The sequence below is a fragment of the Pseudochaenichthys georgianus genome, chromosome 16 (assembly GCF_902827115.2).
Source record: "Pseudochaenichthys georgianus chromosome 16, fPseGeo1.2, whole genome shotgun sequence".
Taxonomy (NCBI): Eukaryota; Metazoa; Chordata; class Actinopteri; order Perciformes; family Channichthyidae; genus Pseudochaenichthys; species Pseudochaenichthys georgianus.
Window position 1 is genome coordinate 33,556,194 of NC_047518.2, and position 13,967 is coordinate 33,570,160.

General features: G+C 41.8%; 1 protein-coding gene across 1 annotated transcript in view; it reads right to left on the minus strand.

Annotated features, from left to right (window-relative positions):
- gabbr1a (gamma-aminobutyric acid (GABA) B receptor, 1a) overlaps positions 1-13,967 on the minus strand; it is a 65,942-nt gene that overhangs the window by 29,306 nt on the left and 22,669 nt on the right. The window contains exons 8-12 of the mRNA XM_034101564.1: positions 11,380-11,514; positions 4,194-4,364; positions 2,255-2,356; positions 1,912-1,977; positions 1,490-1,681 (exon numbers count right to left, since the gene is read on the minus strand). Coding sequence (XP_033957455.1) covers positions 1,490-1,681; positions 1,912-1,977; positions 2,255-2,356; positions 4,194-4,364; positions 11,380-11,514 — 666 coding nt within the window. The remainder of the gene's footprint in view (positions 1-1,489; positions 1,682-1,911; positions 1,978-2,254; positions 2,357-4,193; positions 4,365-11,379; positions 11,515-13,967) is intronic.

A 13,967-nucleotide genomic window follows, 5' to 3' on the forward strand; every position in this document is an offset into this window, starting at 1 on the left:
AAGAAGAATAAAAAGATGATCCACCGTAGACCAGCAGAGTCAGAGAAGGTCGAACAATGGGGGAGACAGAGACGCAGAGACAGTTTAAGAGGATTAGAGGAGGCGAACAGAGAAGAGCGACGGGCAAAAGAGAAGCAAAGGGCGACTGAAAGGCGCCTGAAAGGTACAAATATAAAGAAAGATGTTCAGAAGGAGTGTGACGGCATTACACATCTATTTTCTACCTCTTATGAAACATAACATTAATTCCTGTCACGCGCAGTTCACTGTAGCTAGGGAGAAAAATAAATATCTCATAGGAATTCATCCTTTTGTATGAATGGCTGAACACTTTTGTTAGGGATACGGATAAGAAGAACTGAATAGTTAGAAAGAGAACTGAGTTAATTATAGTGAACAGATACAAAAAGCTCAAAGACAATGAACAGAAAATCCAATGAGGAAGACATCACAGTGTCTGACTGACTGACAAGCGACCTCTGGACATTACAGGGCAGGAAAACTGAGAGAAGTGGACAAATATATTATTTTACACCATTTTAGAGCTTATTATTTATTTGTATTTGCGTTTATTCTCAATATTAAACAAGACGATGAGTGTTCGTTAGCAGCTCTTTGAGACTTGACTTGGTGCAGCAGAGCGTAAACTAAATATCAGCACGCAAACATGCTAATTATAAACATGTGTTTTTTTCTGGTATTGCAAAGTGACATTTGCAAATACTTTTTACTTAGAGGTACACAATTAGCACTTTATCTGCACTTAATCCCTGTTTTTTCTTTACACCTTTTGGTGATAATTAGCGTGAAGCAAAGTGTTTCTTTTCTCAGGATCTAGGTAACCCCTTAGAATATGTAAATGGGAATTAAAGGTTGTTTTCCTCACCGGTCACTGTTGCAGGTCACTGAACATTTCTACCAGCCACAAAAAAAATGGTCAGCCACTTCTGAGATCTACGTATGAGTCAGTGGAAGATATATATGTAACATTAATCCGTGATTAATTTAGGATGACCCAAATGTTTACCCGCCACAGCCACATTTACCCTGCATCTGGCAGGTGCTATTTGTATTCTCCGTTAGTGGTGTTGCGCTTCAAGAGGATTTAAGGATGTTCTGGCAATATTTACTTCCATCATTTTACTTCTTATATTTATGTTGGTTTCTCATAGCTTTCTTTAACGATTGTTCCTTAGGTTGTCTGATATGTTGTATTTGCATTTTCATGTATTTATACCTTGGGAAATACATTTAAGAACTTAATTTCCCATGTGTACAGGTGTGCTCTATTTGATGTCGGTATAATCTCGTAAAAAAAATGGCATTGTACTTAACTACCTTATGTATTTTGCATTGTGATGGAGATCATTATCATTTACTCAATTTCAAAAATACAATATATTATTGTCAATTACAGGAATGAATAAATATCTCTCTAGTAAAAACAGAATAGTAGAGGGTGAGATGAAAGTGTTTTGTGAGTTCCCACCATGTTGGAGACGCCGCGGACCGTCTCAGGATTCAGCATGACGATCTCGGTGGTCACGTGACCCTCCACGGCCTCCGTCATGTTCTCCACAGTACAGTCGATCGCTGGGTCTTTGATCTTGAACCAATTGTCTGCGTACCAGCCTATCAAGAACCACACAACCTTCTTCCCATAGAGCTTCTCCTTGAACACCTGCAGCAGCAGGGAGAGAGGGAGCCAGATACCAAGGGTGGATGAAAGGGTGGAAATTATAAATAAGCATGAGGATAATTATTCCCAGAGATGTGTTGAGGGACACTGCCAAACAAGGAAATACATTCAGACACTCAAACAGCTCATTACAGTGCTCAATTTCAGCTAATAGCCCGCCAGGTTCAGTCTATTGGGATCAATTGAGCAGGAATTAAAAAAAAGATACTAACCTCACAGAACACCTTCCTGGCTTCGGTCTCATAAAAGAGCCCCACAATGATCCTTGCATCTTGGCGCTGCGTCAAAACATGAAAACAAAACATTGCTTAGTTACACTAGCAGAATATAGCTTCACTACAGCACAGCTTGAAGTGGAAGCGCAGCACGCCAAAGTTCCTGCTGCTTCTCAGGACTGCACATACTGCTGTTCAGGAGTTGCTAATTAGCATGGTGCATTCATTTCCTCGATCAAATCGCCTCTATGCTAATGGTATCGTGTGCAGCTGTGAGCCGGAGGAGGAAGGAGAGGGGGAGAAACGACTAGCAGCTGAGGTGAATTTTTAATCAAAGCACCTTGAGGTTTTTGACAGCGACAGCCGGGTCGGTGAGGAAACTCTGACGAACGCTGATCTCGATGCCTGCCTCCTTCGTCCTTTGCTCCAGATCGTCCAGAGTCTGCCAGATGAAAGGGAAGGACAGAGGGAGACAGACAGGGAGAGGGGGGAGAGAGGGGGAGGTTAGAAAGGCAGCTGAACCGAGACAGAGAGAGGTGCCGGGCTGAGATCATACCAAAAAAAGAAAAGAAAAAAGCAACCAAGTCCGAAGAGACCAAAAATAAAAATTCTGAAGTGTATATGAGAAATGTCAAGAGATGGAAGGAGGGTGTGTATGCTAAACAAGAGAGGCAGCATTGGAGGGTGAACACAAAGAACACAAGGTGAAAGCAGAAAAGAAGAATGTGAGAAGAAGGAGGAAAGAATGTGAGAGGAGGATAATTAACCTCCATTACAGGAACCAACCCAAGTGTCATGGTATCGACCACCGTGCCTGGGAGAGATGTATTACTTGATCAATATTTCTCACAGCCAATACTCCGACAAATTACTTTAAAAATCCTCCCTCAATCGCCTGGAGAGATTGAAGGAATATCGCATAGCCTGAGAACACAGCGGCTCTCATAAACAAACATAGAGAAGCTGGCAGGCAATAAGGCAACCTGACACTTTAGCAAAAATGATGGAGCCAAAGAAAGTGATACAAAAGTGAGGTGTAGGTATGAAGAGGTAAAGTTGCAGTAGAGTAGAATTTGATGGAAGCTTCTGAAGCAATGGAGACGAAACTCAGAGAGACACGAGGAGAGCTGGAACTTGATGGCAAACACTGACGGTTTATTTAGAGTTGCGGCCGGAGAATTGACAAGACATGTCGTGCGCCACGAAGTGACACAGCGGTTACCAAACCAATTCTGAAGAACTCTTCTGTAGCTCGAGGTTTTAACTTGTTCGCAGCGTAATAATCAACATTCCTCATCAGTGAGACTAAAGCAATAGAGAGGCGAAGTCCCTCCCTTTCCGGGGGACCTCCATGGGACCTGTTATTTTGGAAAAAGTATATATTGAAGTCAATGGCGAGAGAAAGATTATCTTTCGATCCCGTTTGAATTGTGCCACGAATTACATATATGATGTTTGCCAATTTAAAAGATAATTTTGCAAGTCCATTTTTTTTTAAATGTGTCGTAAATCTGTGAAGTAACACTTTGTTTGTGTGAAACTGCTCAATGAACTACATCTCCCGTCTCGCACCACACACCAAGACGGGTGCCACCACGTTGGCACATTTCACTTCTTTCTTTCAGAATGAGGCGAAAAGTATTAAAAGAGGTGAAAATCACTAAAGGTCTGGACATGTTGAGAGCTGTGCATACACACAAGGGGAGTTAGTCGGTTCCGTAAGAGCCAGCATGCGGGACCGGGATTCTGGGGTTTGTAGTCTTTCTAGTTGCGTATTTTTCATAGTCTTTTATTTCAACAGTTTTACGACAAACTGTGACTTTTTTGACGTGGAAATTATTTTTAAGATTGACAAACATCATATGTGTAATTCGTGGCACAATTCAAACGGGATCGAAAGATAATCTTTCTCTCTCCATTGACTTCAATACATAATTTTTCCGAAATAAGGTCCCATGGGTCGGAAGTAGATGGGCGGGACTTCGCCTCTCTGTATGGACCCTGAGTCTAACTAGAGCTGTCGCCCATAGAAAATAATGTGCGCCGGGAAACCTACCTTCCTGAACAATAAACTACCTCCTGGCAGCTTGTGCTCTGTCTAGACTAGCAACAACAATGCGCACAAGCTGCCCCTCCTAAAGAGAGATAGCAGCAATACCCAAGGACGTAGAATTATGCCATGGGAAAGGAGACAGTGAGAGGAGAAAACGATTAACTGTGTCAAAGGTTTAAATACCTGAGCAAATTATTCCCCAACATAGAATATAAAAGGTACTGACTGAGGTGAAGACTTCGGTGGTCTGCTGGATGGTGGCAATGCGGGTCCACTTCCACTTCTGGAAAAGCCGCACCCTGGTGGGGTTGTGAAGGGTGGCCGACGGGTGCGTGCGGAAGAAGGTGGGGAAGCGCTGGCGGTTGGACAGGGCCGGCGAGCTGGAGCCATAGGACAGCTGGAAACAGACAGGAAGAGAATAAGAAGCCAACAGTGACTCAGGCAGGAGGGATATAGAAGTCTAGGGGGGGAAAATACTTCTGAAGGGTCATTCGAGGCATCGGTACTAAACAGACTTCAATCCAAATGTATTCAAATCTGGACGGCCTTGTTCCTCGCCTGTACACAGTGTTCTTTGAAGGCGAATGGTTCAAACAGAAAACAACACAGAGGAAAGCCCACATACTGTAGAGACAGAGAATCAGGGAGACAATCCCCACTCCCACTTTTCATTTTCATCCCCAACCGCTCCATCCTTTCAGCTCCCCTCCGGCTTATGGTGATAAACACTGTAATTTCAATAAGAAATAAAACACTTCCTGCAAGGTTTTGCATGCCTACATTGCCATGAAATTGTGATGACACATTCTGCTATTACAAACAGAACAAATAAAAGAAGGATATAATTATTGTTGTTGCAAACAGTAGCACGATTGATCATCTGTTTCTTTCATTTGGACCCATATCCTTTTAATTCCCACAAGACGCATACAGCTAAGATGTGTGTGGGATGACGGATGATGAAAATGAAGACACAAACAGGGAGAAGGCTTGTTCTTCAAACAATTCGTTTCATAGTGACAACTGGAAATGAAATCCTCATCCTTTAAAACAGAACCCTGGAGTTTAGGGAGCCATTACAGAGAGTACAGCCTCCTCTCCATGTGTCATCTCAGCCCCATTACCCACAAAGCCCTGGGATGTTCACCAATGGGAGCGAGAGGGGGCTTGACGTTAGATGATAAATGTCATGTCAAAGGTGGACCACAATTATTAATTCCTATGGGAAGAGAGGTAGACGGAGGCATCGATACAATGGGAGGTAAAATATAGAGGAAGTGACAGCTGACCTGCTCACAGCATCAAACGGTCTTCTTTGTCTGACATATGCTCAGTAAGGGGCTTATAACATACTTGAGAATATGCAGGGAGGTTAATTTTGAAGGTTATTTTTTATATTTTAGTTACACAAAATGATCAAAACCAGCAATGAATTGATGCTATTAACAAGTATTTCCCGAGTAGAAAAAAGCTTCATCGGTTATTTCCCCGTGCTATACTGTAGTTTTGCATAGATAATAAGTCAGCAAGGGAAAACTAACACTTTGAAGATGTAATGGATGCACCGTAGAAAAGTGTCTTTTGACTGGTTTCACATGAAGCACGTAAAGAATGTCCAAAGCAGTGTCTGTGTGTGAGACACAGACACTGCTTTAGACATTCTGTTGGGTTGTTCATTCAGTTTGTGGAGGAAGCACAGTTGGCTGTGAGCCAGCACGTAAATAAGGGTAATTATAAAAGGTATTTTCCACCAAGTTTCTGTAATATGGGTAGGTTAACTTCTACACCGTTTTAATTGTGTCTTAATGAACATTATTCAATTTCATATTCTGTTCTTGTACATATCATATTCTATTTACATGTATATAGACTTCTTGCAAAAAAAATTGTATTTTATTATATATGTTGCATTGTTGGAGGAGCTCATGTCAGAAGACTTTCATTGCCGTTTCTACACTGTAGCTTTGTGCATAAGACAATAAAACCTTTGAATCTTGAATCTACAGACTGCAGTAATCTAAGTAAGGGACCGATTTGCAGAGGAATTGCCAGCTGGTGCTAGCAAAATGAATGGCAAAAGGCAGATCAAGTTTAATAAAAAGAAATACATAAATATTGAGATTTTGACCCATTTCTGTGCACACCTGGCGTGAACAAAATAAATAGGTGACTGGCCTATTTTTATGCCTGTAGAGCAGATCTGGGTGGCGCATTAGCACCACTTACGCGCTGCTCTCACGCATGGTGTAGCCAGCTTCATTGATTATAGTGGAAGTGTAGTGTTGCAGCAGCCAATTTGCGAATGGTCAGCATATGTTATGTGTTTCCTGCCGTGAGAGAGGATATGTCAGGGAAGGTGAAACCAGGAAGGAAGGAAGGAAGACTGGGAAGAACATGAGATGATCCGGCAAATGACTGGGCAAGAAGGAGGATAATGAGGTTATACAGTATGGAAGAGCTGACTGGCGGGATTTCGTAGAGGGCAGGTGGGCAACGAGAGGAATTTAACATGAAAGGGCGGTAATGGCAAAAACACAGAAACAGGGAGAACATTGTCCAAAAACAAAAGTATCCGTGTGACAGCTGCATTGTTGTCTACAAACACATTATCAATGGGACACACCACTGCACTGGGTGACGTGTTCACAGCCATTGTAGTTTATTTTGAGTCTATCACACACACACACACACACACACACACACACACACACACACACACACACACACACACACACACACACACACACACACACACACACACACACACACACACACACACACACACACACACACACACACACACACACACACACACACACACAGCTTGTTATTTTACTGCCATTATAACAGCTCTGTGAGGCTGCACATAGCATGTTAAAATGATAAGAATTACAATAGTTATAGTTTAGCAGTATACTATAATCAGCAGAAAGGCTGTACACGATTTGGAGCCAATTAATCTAATACATGTCAATCAATAGAGAACCGCAGTGGCGCGTCCTAAAAACCGGAAGTAAGTTAGCATTTTCACCACGTCCGGTTCATTCGATAAAAAGCAATGCAATTTCTCCATAGGATTTTGGAAAATAGCTCCAAATAAGGTCTGTGTCTGACACAAATTTAAGAGACAGATCACGTTTTGTTCTACGACATTAAATACATCAGCAGTGATCCCGCTTGTGATTTTTGAAGAGTTTACGTGTCTGAAAAACGATGGTTGTTAACAAGTGGCTGAATAGGACTACAGAAGTGTTCATTACACCGAACACGTAAAACACTCCCGCTACGTTTGTTTGCCCTGGTCTGCTTGAAAGCAAGTACCTGCCTCCTGCAAACTGTTCAAAAAAACACTTCAACATGTACCATTTACAATCTGTATGTTTGGATATGGATCTTAAATTGGCGTGACGTTGAAGCAGCGACCCTGCTGTAGTTCCTTTATAGCATAACGTTAGCATTTTGCTTCTTGCGACTAGATTTATGCTTCGAAAATTATAAAAGTAGGATAGACATGTGGATATTATCCGGATGAACAAAACGTGATCCGTCTCTTAAATGTGTGTCAACCACAAACCTCATTTCGAGCTATTTTCCAAAATCCTATGGAGAAATTGCATTGCGTTTTTGACGAAGCAACCGGAAAGAGTTTACATCCGGGTTTTAGGACGCGTCACTGCGGTTCTCTATTGCAAATGGTGTGATGTCTTTTCCAGAAACACCGCCAGTGAGAAACCTCTGCGCCATATACAAAGTAGAGCAGAGGTACCCTCAAAAATGACTATAATTAAATGAAAATAGAAAAATGTCCATGAGTACCAAGCGCACTGCTATGGTAACAATATATAACTCGAATCAAATTAGTAGTCAAGCATAGTGTTAACCATTTCCGTTTCCTGCTTCCTATAGAGTAAATGATTGAATGTCTATTGAAGGTTTGTAATAAAAGATTGAACAAGAGGTTGATTTTTGACACAGTGATTGTTTGGCATTATAAATTGAATCGTTCAATGCGGTAAGCGCCACAATTGAATTAGCAATCAACTCGATTGTAAGTGGAGGCACAGATCTCAGAGGCTAATATCAAAAACCAAATAAAACACATACATTCTGCCTTTTATCGCTCTGCCTTTTATAGTTTGTCAAATCTTGTTTTTCAAAAGAGTTGTATTAGCAGTGAACCTGTAGATTTTAATAACTTTATGTCAAAAACAAACCAACATACAAAGAGTTGCGCGCATTTTCCCCGTGTTAACACTCAAATAAAACTTTACCAGACACAAAAACGGTGGCAAAAACATAATGGAGCAAAAGCTTCTGCAGCAGAAATAGACGGATGTTAGCAGCACTCTGCAACTGAAAAAGTTCCGCATTGAAGCTTCGCAAAAAACGACAAACAATATCTCTTGATTCTCAGCATTCTCCAGTAGTCTTGTAGTCGTACATCAATGCATGTCTTTGGCTTACATTGCTTTTATAAAAGGAGATGGGGGATCAAATGAACAGTTTCCCAAGAGAAGCCGATTGAGAGCCACTTCTTGATCAGCGTCCAGAAACGGAGGTTGCTTTTGCCTCCCCAGCGCCCTGATGAGGCTGTTTGACATGCAAGGAAGCTTCTGCAGGCAGGCAGCGTACCAAAATAATTGAGTGTGGCGGTTAGGAGGTTGTGCCAGTGGTGGCGTGTAGTAAAGAGAGACGGATCCCTTTGTGTGTGGGGAGAATCGACTGCTCGAGTTGACGGAACGAGGCGGAAATGAAGAGTGAGAGAGAAAGACGGCAGACATGGAAGGGAGGAAGGAAGGAAAGAAGGAAAAAGGATCTGTTATAATAGAGAAGGCCAGCTCCAGGCAGCGACGGGAAGACAGGGAAAAGAAGGAGGCAAATGTGGAAAAGAGTTTTTAATGACGAGGAAAGAAAGGGTGACAACGAGAGAGAGAGAACAGAAACCAGAAAGAGGGGCAGATGCCAACCACTCCAACTGATTGTTCCCGATGACTAATCTCTAGATGAAACTTCAATTATAGGACAGCTAATAAGCAGAGCACTGAGTGACAGAGAGGCAGATCAAGAGAAGACAGAGAATGAGATCAACAAAATAAAATAACTGGCGTAAAGGCATAAAAAGCAGCAGTGTTTGAAAAAATGACGGCAGCAGAAGACATCTCTTGCTGATCTGGGATGTGTTTGTATTAATTATAAATGAATTATTATGCAGTATGTTTTGTCCTGAATGTGGTGCTGCTGTCAGGGCAGTACTGTGGAACTGCCATGTAAAGTGTCATCGCTGATTGATTTAAAGTGCAGTGTGAAATACTTCAAAATCAATGAACAACTGCAGCATTGATTTGGGGAACCTAATGATCACATGTACAAGGGATCATGATTGAGATGCATGTCTGCTCTCAACCATCTCTTAAATACATTGTATATTGCACAAAAAAGACTACTTTTAAACAGACGGACAAGCCAACATAGTTAAAGATTTAGATGTCACGTTTTGTTTGTCACTAGTTTAAATCCTTCTCTAGAAGACTTTAGTCAAGGACAGCACAGAGACAAGGACATGGGATGAGAAGCAACATTGTCTTCTTAGCTGTTTGTTAGTAATCTCGCTCTTGATCCCTGCGGAGGCTCAGTGCCGTTATTTAAGTTGCTTTGGACCAAAGAGTCTAAAAGTGTGCATGCATACAGAGCTACCATGCAGGATGTTGTCATGTGTTCAGGTTTTGACATATCACTCTTTTTCAACCTCAAACTAAATACAGTGGAGGTGAAGCAACCGACCTTGCTGCGAAAGCTTGTCAATTTTCTGCTAAAGAAATAGTCCCTATGAAAACTGTTGACAGTGTGCTCTGTGGATTTTCCAGAGCAACAGGGATACTGGAAAAAGATGTTGCGGCAGATATTTTTTAAATGTCATTTCTCAATGCTGTAAATCCCACAAACAAAATCCCATTCACAGGTATTGTTGTCCGTGCAGCGGCTGACATCTCTAGGGGATATCTCAGAAACTAAACCCACTAAACCAAAACTATCTGCATAATTGGATCCCACCAGAGGTAATTGAGAACATGGGTCTTCTTCCTTTGCAGTCAAAGTGAGCAGACGCTTGAAACTGATGCATTTTTTGGCAATGGTTTAAAGCGGTGCAGATGGGTTAAAAACGTTTTTTTCCATACTTGGCAATGAAGCCCCCCGCCCCAACATTATTTAACTGAAACGTTGACTTTAATTAAGTGAAGTATATGAACAGATGTCACATAACGGTATTATGTTAGTTGAAAGCAATAATATTAAGTTGAATGTTGTATTTAAACTTTGCCAGTTATGTGAAATCTGTTGACACAATACATTTAATTAAAGTCAACATTTCAGTTTTTTCAGTTGAAGTGCCACTAAAAGTCTGCCAAATACGCTAGTGGGAATTCCTGTTTGCAATGTACTCATGTGAACACGGACAACTATCACTGGAGTACTTTAATAGTGGGGAAACTACTATTTAAAAAATGTTCTGGAGTTATGAGGACCATCTGCTTTCTGTGATATTTAATTGGATTAAAAGATATTTATTTGTGATGGATAACATTATATATTTAAATGATAGAGTGGTGCAGTGACAAGACCTAAAACCAGGAAGTGAGTTAGCATTTTACTACTCAAAATAAGGTCTGTGTTAGACACAAATTTAAGAGACGGATCACGTTTTGTTCTACGACATTAAATACATCAGTAGTAGTAGTACTGGTGATTTCTGAAGAGTTTACGTGTCTGAAGAACGATGGTTGTTAACAAGTGGCTGAATAGGACTACAGAAGTTGTGGAGGCCGTTGTACGTCATTACGCCGAACAGTAAACACTCCCGCTAAGTTTGTTTGCCCTGTTCTGCTTGAAAGCAAGTACCTGCGCTCTTACAAACTGTGAACATTTTGAAACTGTATTTTTGAATATCGATCTTAAGTTGGCGTGACGTTGAAGTCGTGCGACCCTGCTGTACTCGGCTGGAGTTCGTTTATAGCATAACGTTAGCATTTTGCTTCTGGTTTTATGATTCGAAAATTATAAAAGTAGGGTAGACATGTGGAGATTATCCGGCTGAACAAAACGTGCATTTATCAAACAGGTTCGTTTCCACAGACCTTATTTCCAGCTATTTTCCAAAATCCTATGGAGAAATCTCATGGCTTTTTGTCGAGGGAACCCGAGCGCAGCTTACTTCCGGGTAAATACGTCATCCCTGCACCACTCTATATGAGCTGAATCTTAAAATACGTGAAGCCATGAGAAGGAACACACATTTTGGAGCGGCAGGTCACGTCTCTCCCAAAGCCCCCCGCCTTCACAAATTGAACATCTCAGGGGATGGCGAAAATGTGCAGAAAGTGTGCCCTTAGGTACAAACAGTGAAGGACACTCACCACTATGAGGTTCCACATGCGAGCAGCCTCGGCCACCAGCGTGGAGACGCCGCTGCAGCCGGGCATCAGCACGATCTTGATGGGCTCGGTGTACAGAAGGTCATACAGCAACTTGGTGGCTTCTCCTGGGTCACACTGGAAGGACAAAGTGACAAGAGTGTTAAATGGACGGGCGGATGAACAGATGGGATGGGCGGATCGATAAAAAAGGATGAGAAATTACTGGAGGTGATCGAAAGAGGGAGAGAGAAAGGGGGGGGGGGTCAGAGCGAGGGAAATGGGTCGGATAAGGGTTAGAGAAACAGATGGAATGAGAGCAGAGGGTTTGGAGCAAATGAGGAATGGATTGTGGGGGGTGGGGGCTGTTAACAGAAAGAAGAAAATAGGGGAGAGTAGATAAAGGAAAGGGAAATGACATAGAAGTAGCAGGAAGCGACTAAAAGGCCAATGTGATCGGAAAAGACAGATAAAAAGGCAAAACAAAGTATGAGTAAGGGAAATGAAAATAAAACAGACAAGGTTGAGATCAAGCAGAGAGCAGCAAACAAACAGATGCAAATGTGAAGGGAAAAGATAAGCTGAAGGAAGAAATGAAAAAAGTTCACAGAGTTCACGAGAGTCTACGTAGCCAGTGTGTATCATGGAAACACAACAGGCTGCTCCATGATCAAAACAGAAGAGGCAGGCTGGAGCCAGACAGAAGAGAGCCGAGGAGCATCACAAGTCATTACAAGCCTCCAATAAAGTCATTTACAGCGCGTCGAGGTGGCGAGAGAGCGGCTGGAATGATCCATCACAGCTCTGCCGGCCAGATTACCGACAGGCCGTCACCGCTCATCAGAGTCACTGATAAACTGGCCTGACACATCTAATGATTCACCATGGAAGAGAAGATGTGGCTCGCAAACACAAACACGCACATGGTAAAAAAATCCACTCCAGATGAGTGTCACAAACGATCGGACCGCGGCCGATGATGGCGGCGACCAATATGGCTCCTAATCGGGGTGTTTGTCTGAGCGTCTGAATGGTCTCTGTGAGGCCGCCCTCTGCTCTTTGTGAAGAGGTAATCACCACCAGGGAATGTGGGGAATCGCTGCCCTTCTTATTGATTGATGTGTTTTCCATTCATTCTAGATTGGGTTGAATTATAGGGGTGTCATGTCATCGCGGAGAAAAGTGTGGATGTTGTCTTGCACATAGATAATTCAATCTGAAACCAATTAAAGGAGAGCTCTGACTGCTGACTTTCTACCCTTACAGTCTCCATACGGTTTTCTTTATTGGTCCGAATCCAACTGGGAAATTCGGCTCAATGTACTTTTATTTATAAGACCACATAAAGACCTTTAGGACATGTTTGTGTTAACTGTCCATCTCATCTTATACTATAGAAAAGGTCACAGTATTTGTAACAGCTCCTGCATAGGCGCAGATTCAGCGGGAGCGAGCCCCCCCCCCCACAGGGAGATAATACTGTGAGGGGTCCATAGCAGGAGAAAAGGGCATCGCAGAGTTTTAACTGTGAAGGAAACCTGCTTCCGTTCCTTTATTAATCTTTGACACTAAAGATTGGTGGATTTCTCCCAGCAGAGTTATATCAAAGTGTGGAGTTTAGCAACACCTTCTGCTGCCGTCTGCCCTAATTAATAACTTTTGAAAACAAGGACTTTGCAAACCATCCACCAATGCGCCTTTATAAATAATTCTTTGCCATCTTTTACATTTCCTGAAAGGATATTTTGAAGCTTGCAGTTATTTGTGGGTAAGTGTTATTTGATGGCACATAATTGCACATTGATTAGTTAGCATAGTAGCAGCTAATATAGCCTCAAGCTTCAAGCAAAGATGAGGAGGGTGCAGCTCTTCACACCTTTAGATTTCAATTTGTAATATCAGTGGGGTTCCCTGAAAAGGACATTTAAAAGAAAAGTGGACACACTTGAACGTTTTAGAAAAGAGCTTGAAGAACACCTCGAGTGAAAAAGATGCTATGTCACAGTTATGTATGTTCAAAGTGAAGAATGAATCTCAACTCTTTGATGGCAGGTAATGGAGAGAGACTTGGTTAGTTGGACAGAAAAATGACAAATATTTTTTTACACCTTTTTAAAGATTTATTTTGTTATATGACAAAACTAACAACTTTTAACGTTAACAAGAAATGTGTCATATGTAGAACTTAATGATCGGTAGTACTGTCAAAAGTTACATGAATGTGGTCAATAACAATATGTATCATTAGATAAGGGTCTCAAAAATACTCAAGTGCCCCAAATGTTGAGCTAGATCATTTGTTTTAACATAACGCCAACCACATATTTGTCTAAACAATTACGTACATGAATTTCCTTATTTGACGACATCAAATGATCTTACTATCGTCCTAAGGGGTTTTGGAGTGCATGCCTGTAAAATACTAATTCAGTGTGTCGCCATGTGGGGCCGAGGGACTGCAGGTTCTCCTTCCGCCAATCAATCACTAGAGCAGCTGATTTCACAGATCCCTTCCTCCTCTCGGTCAAATCAGCCTGTTCCTAATAAAAACAAATTGCTGTGTTAACTAATCATTCTTCTTCTTTTTTTCA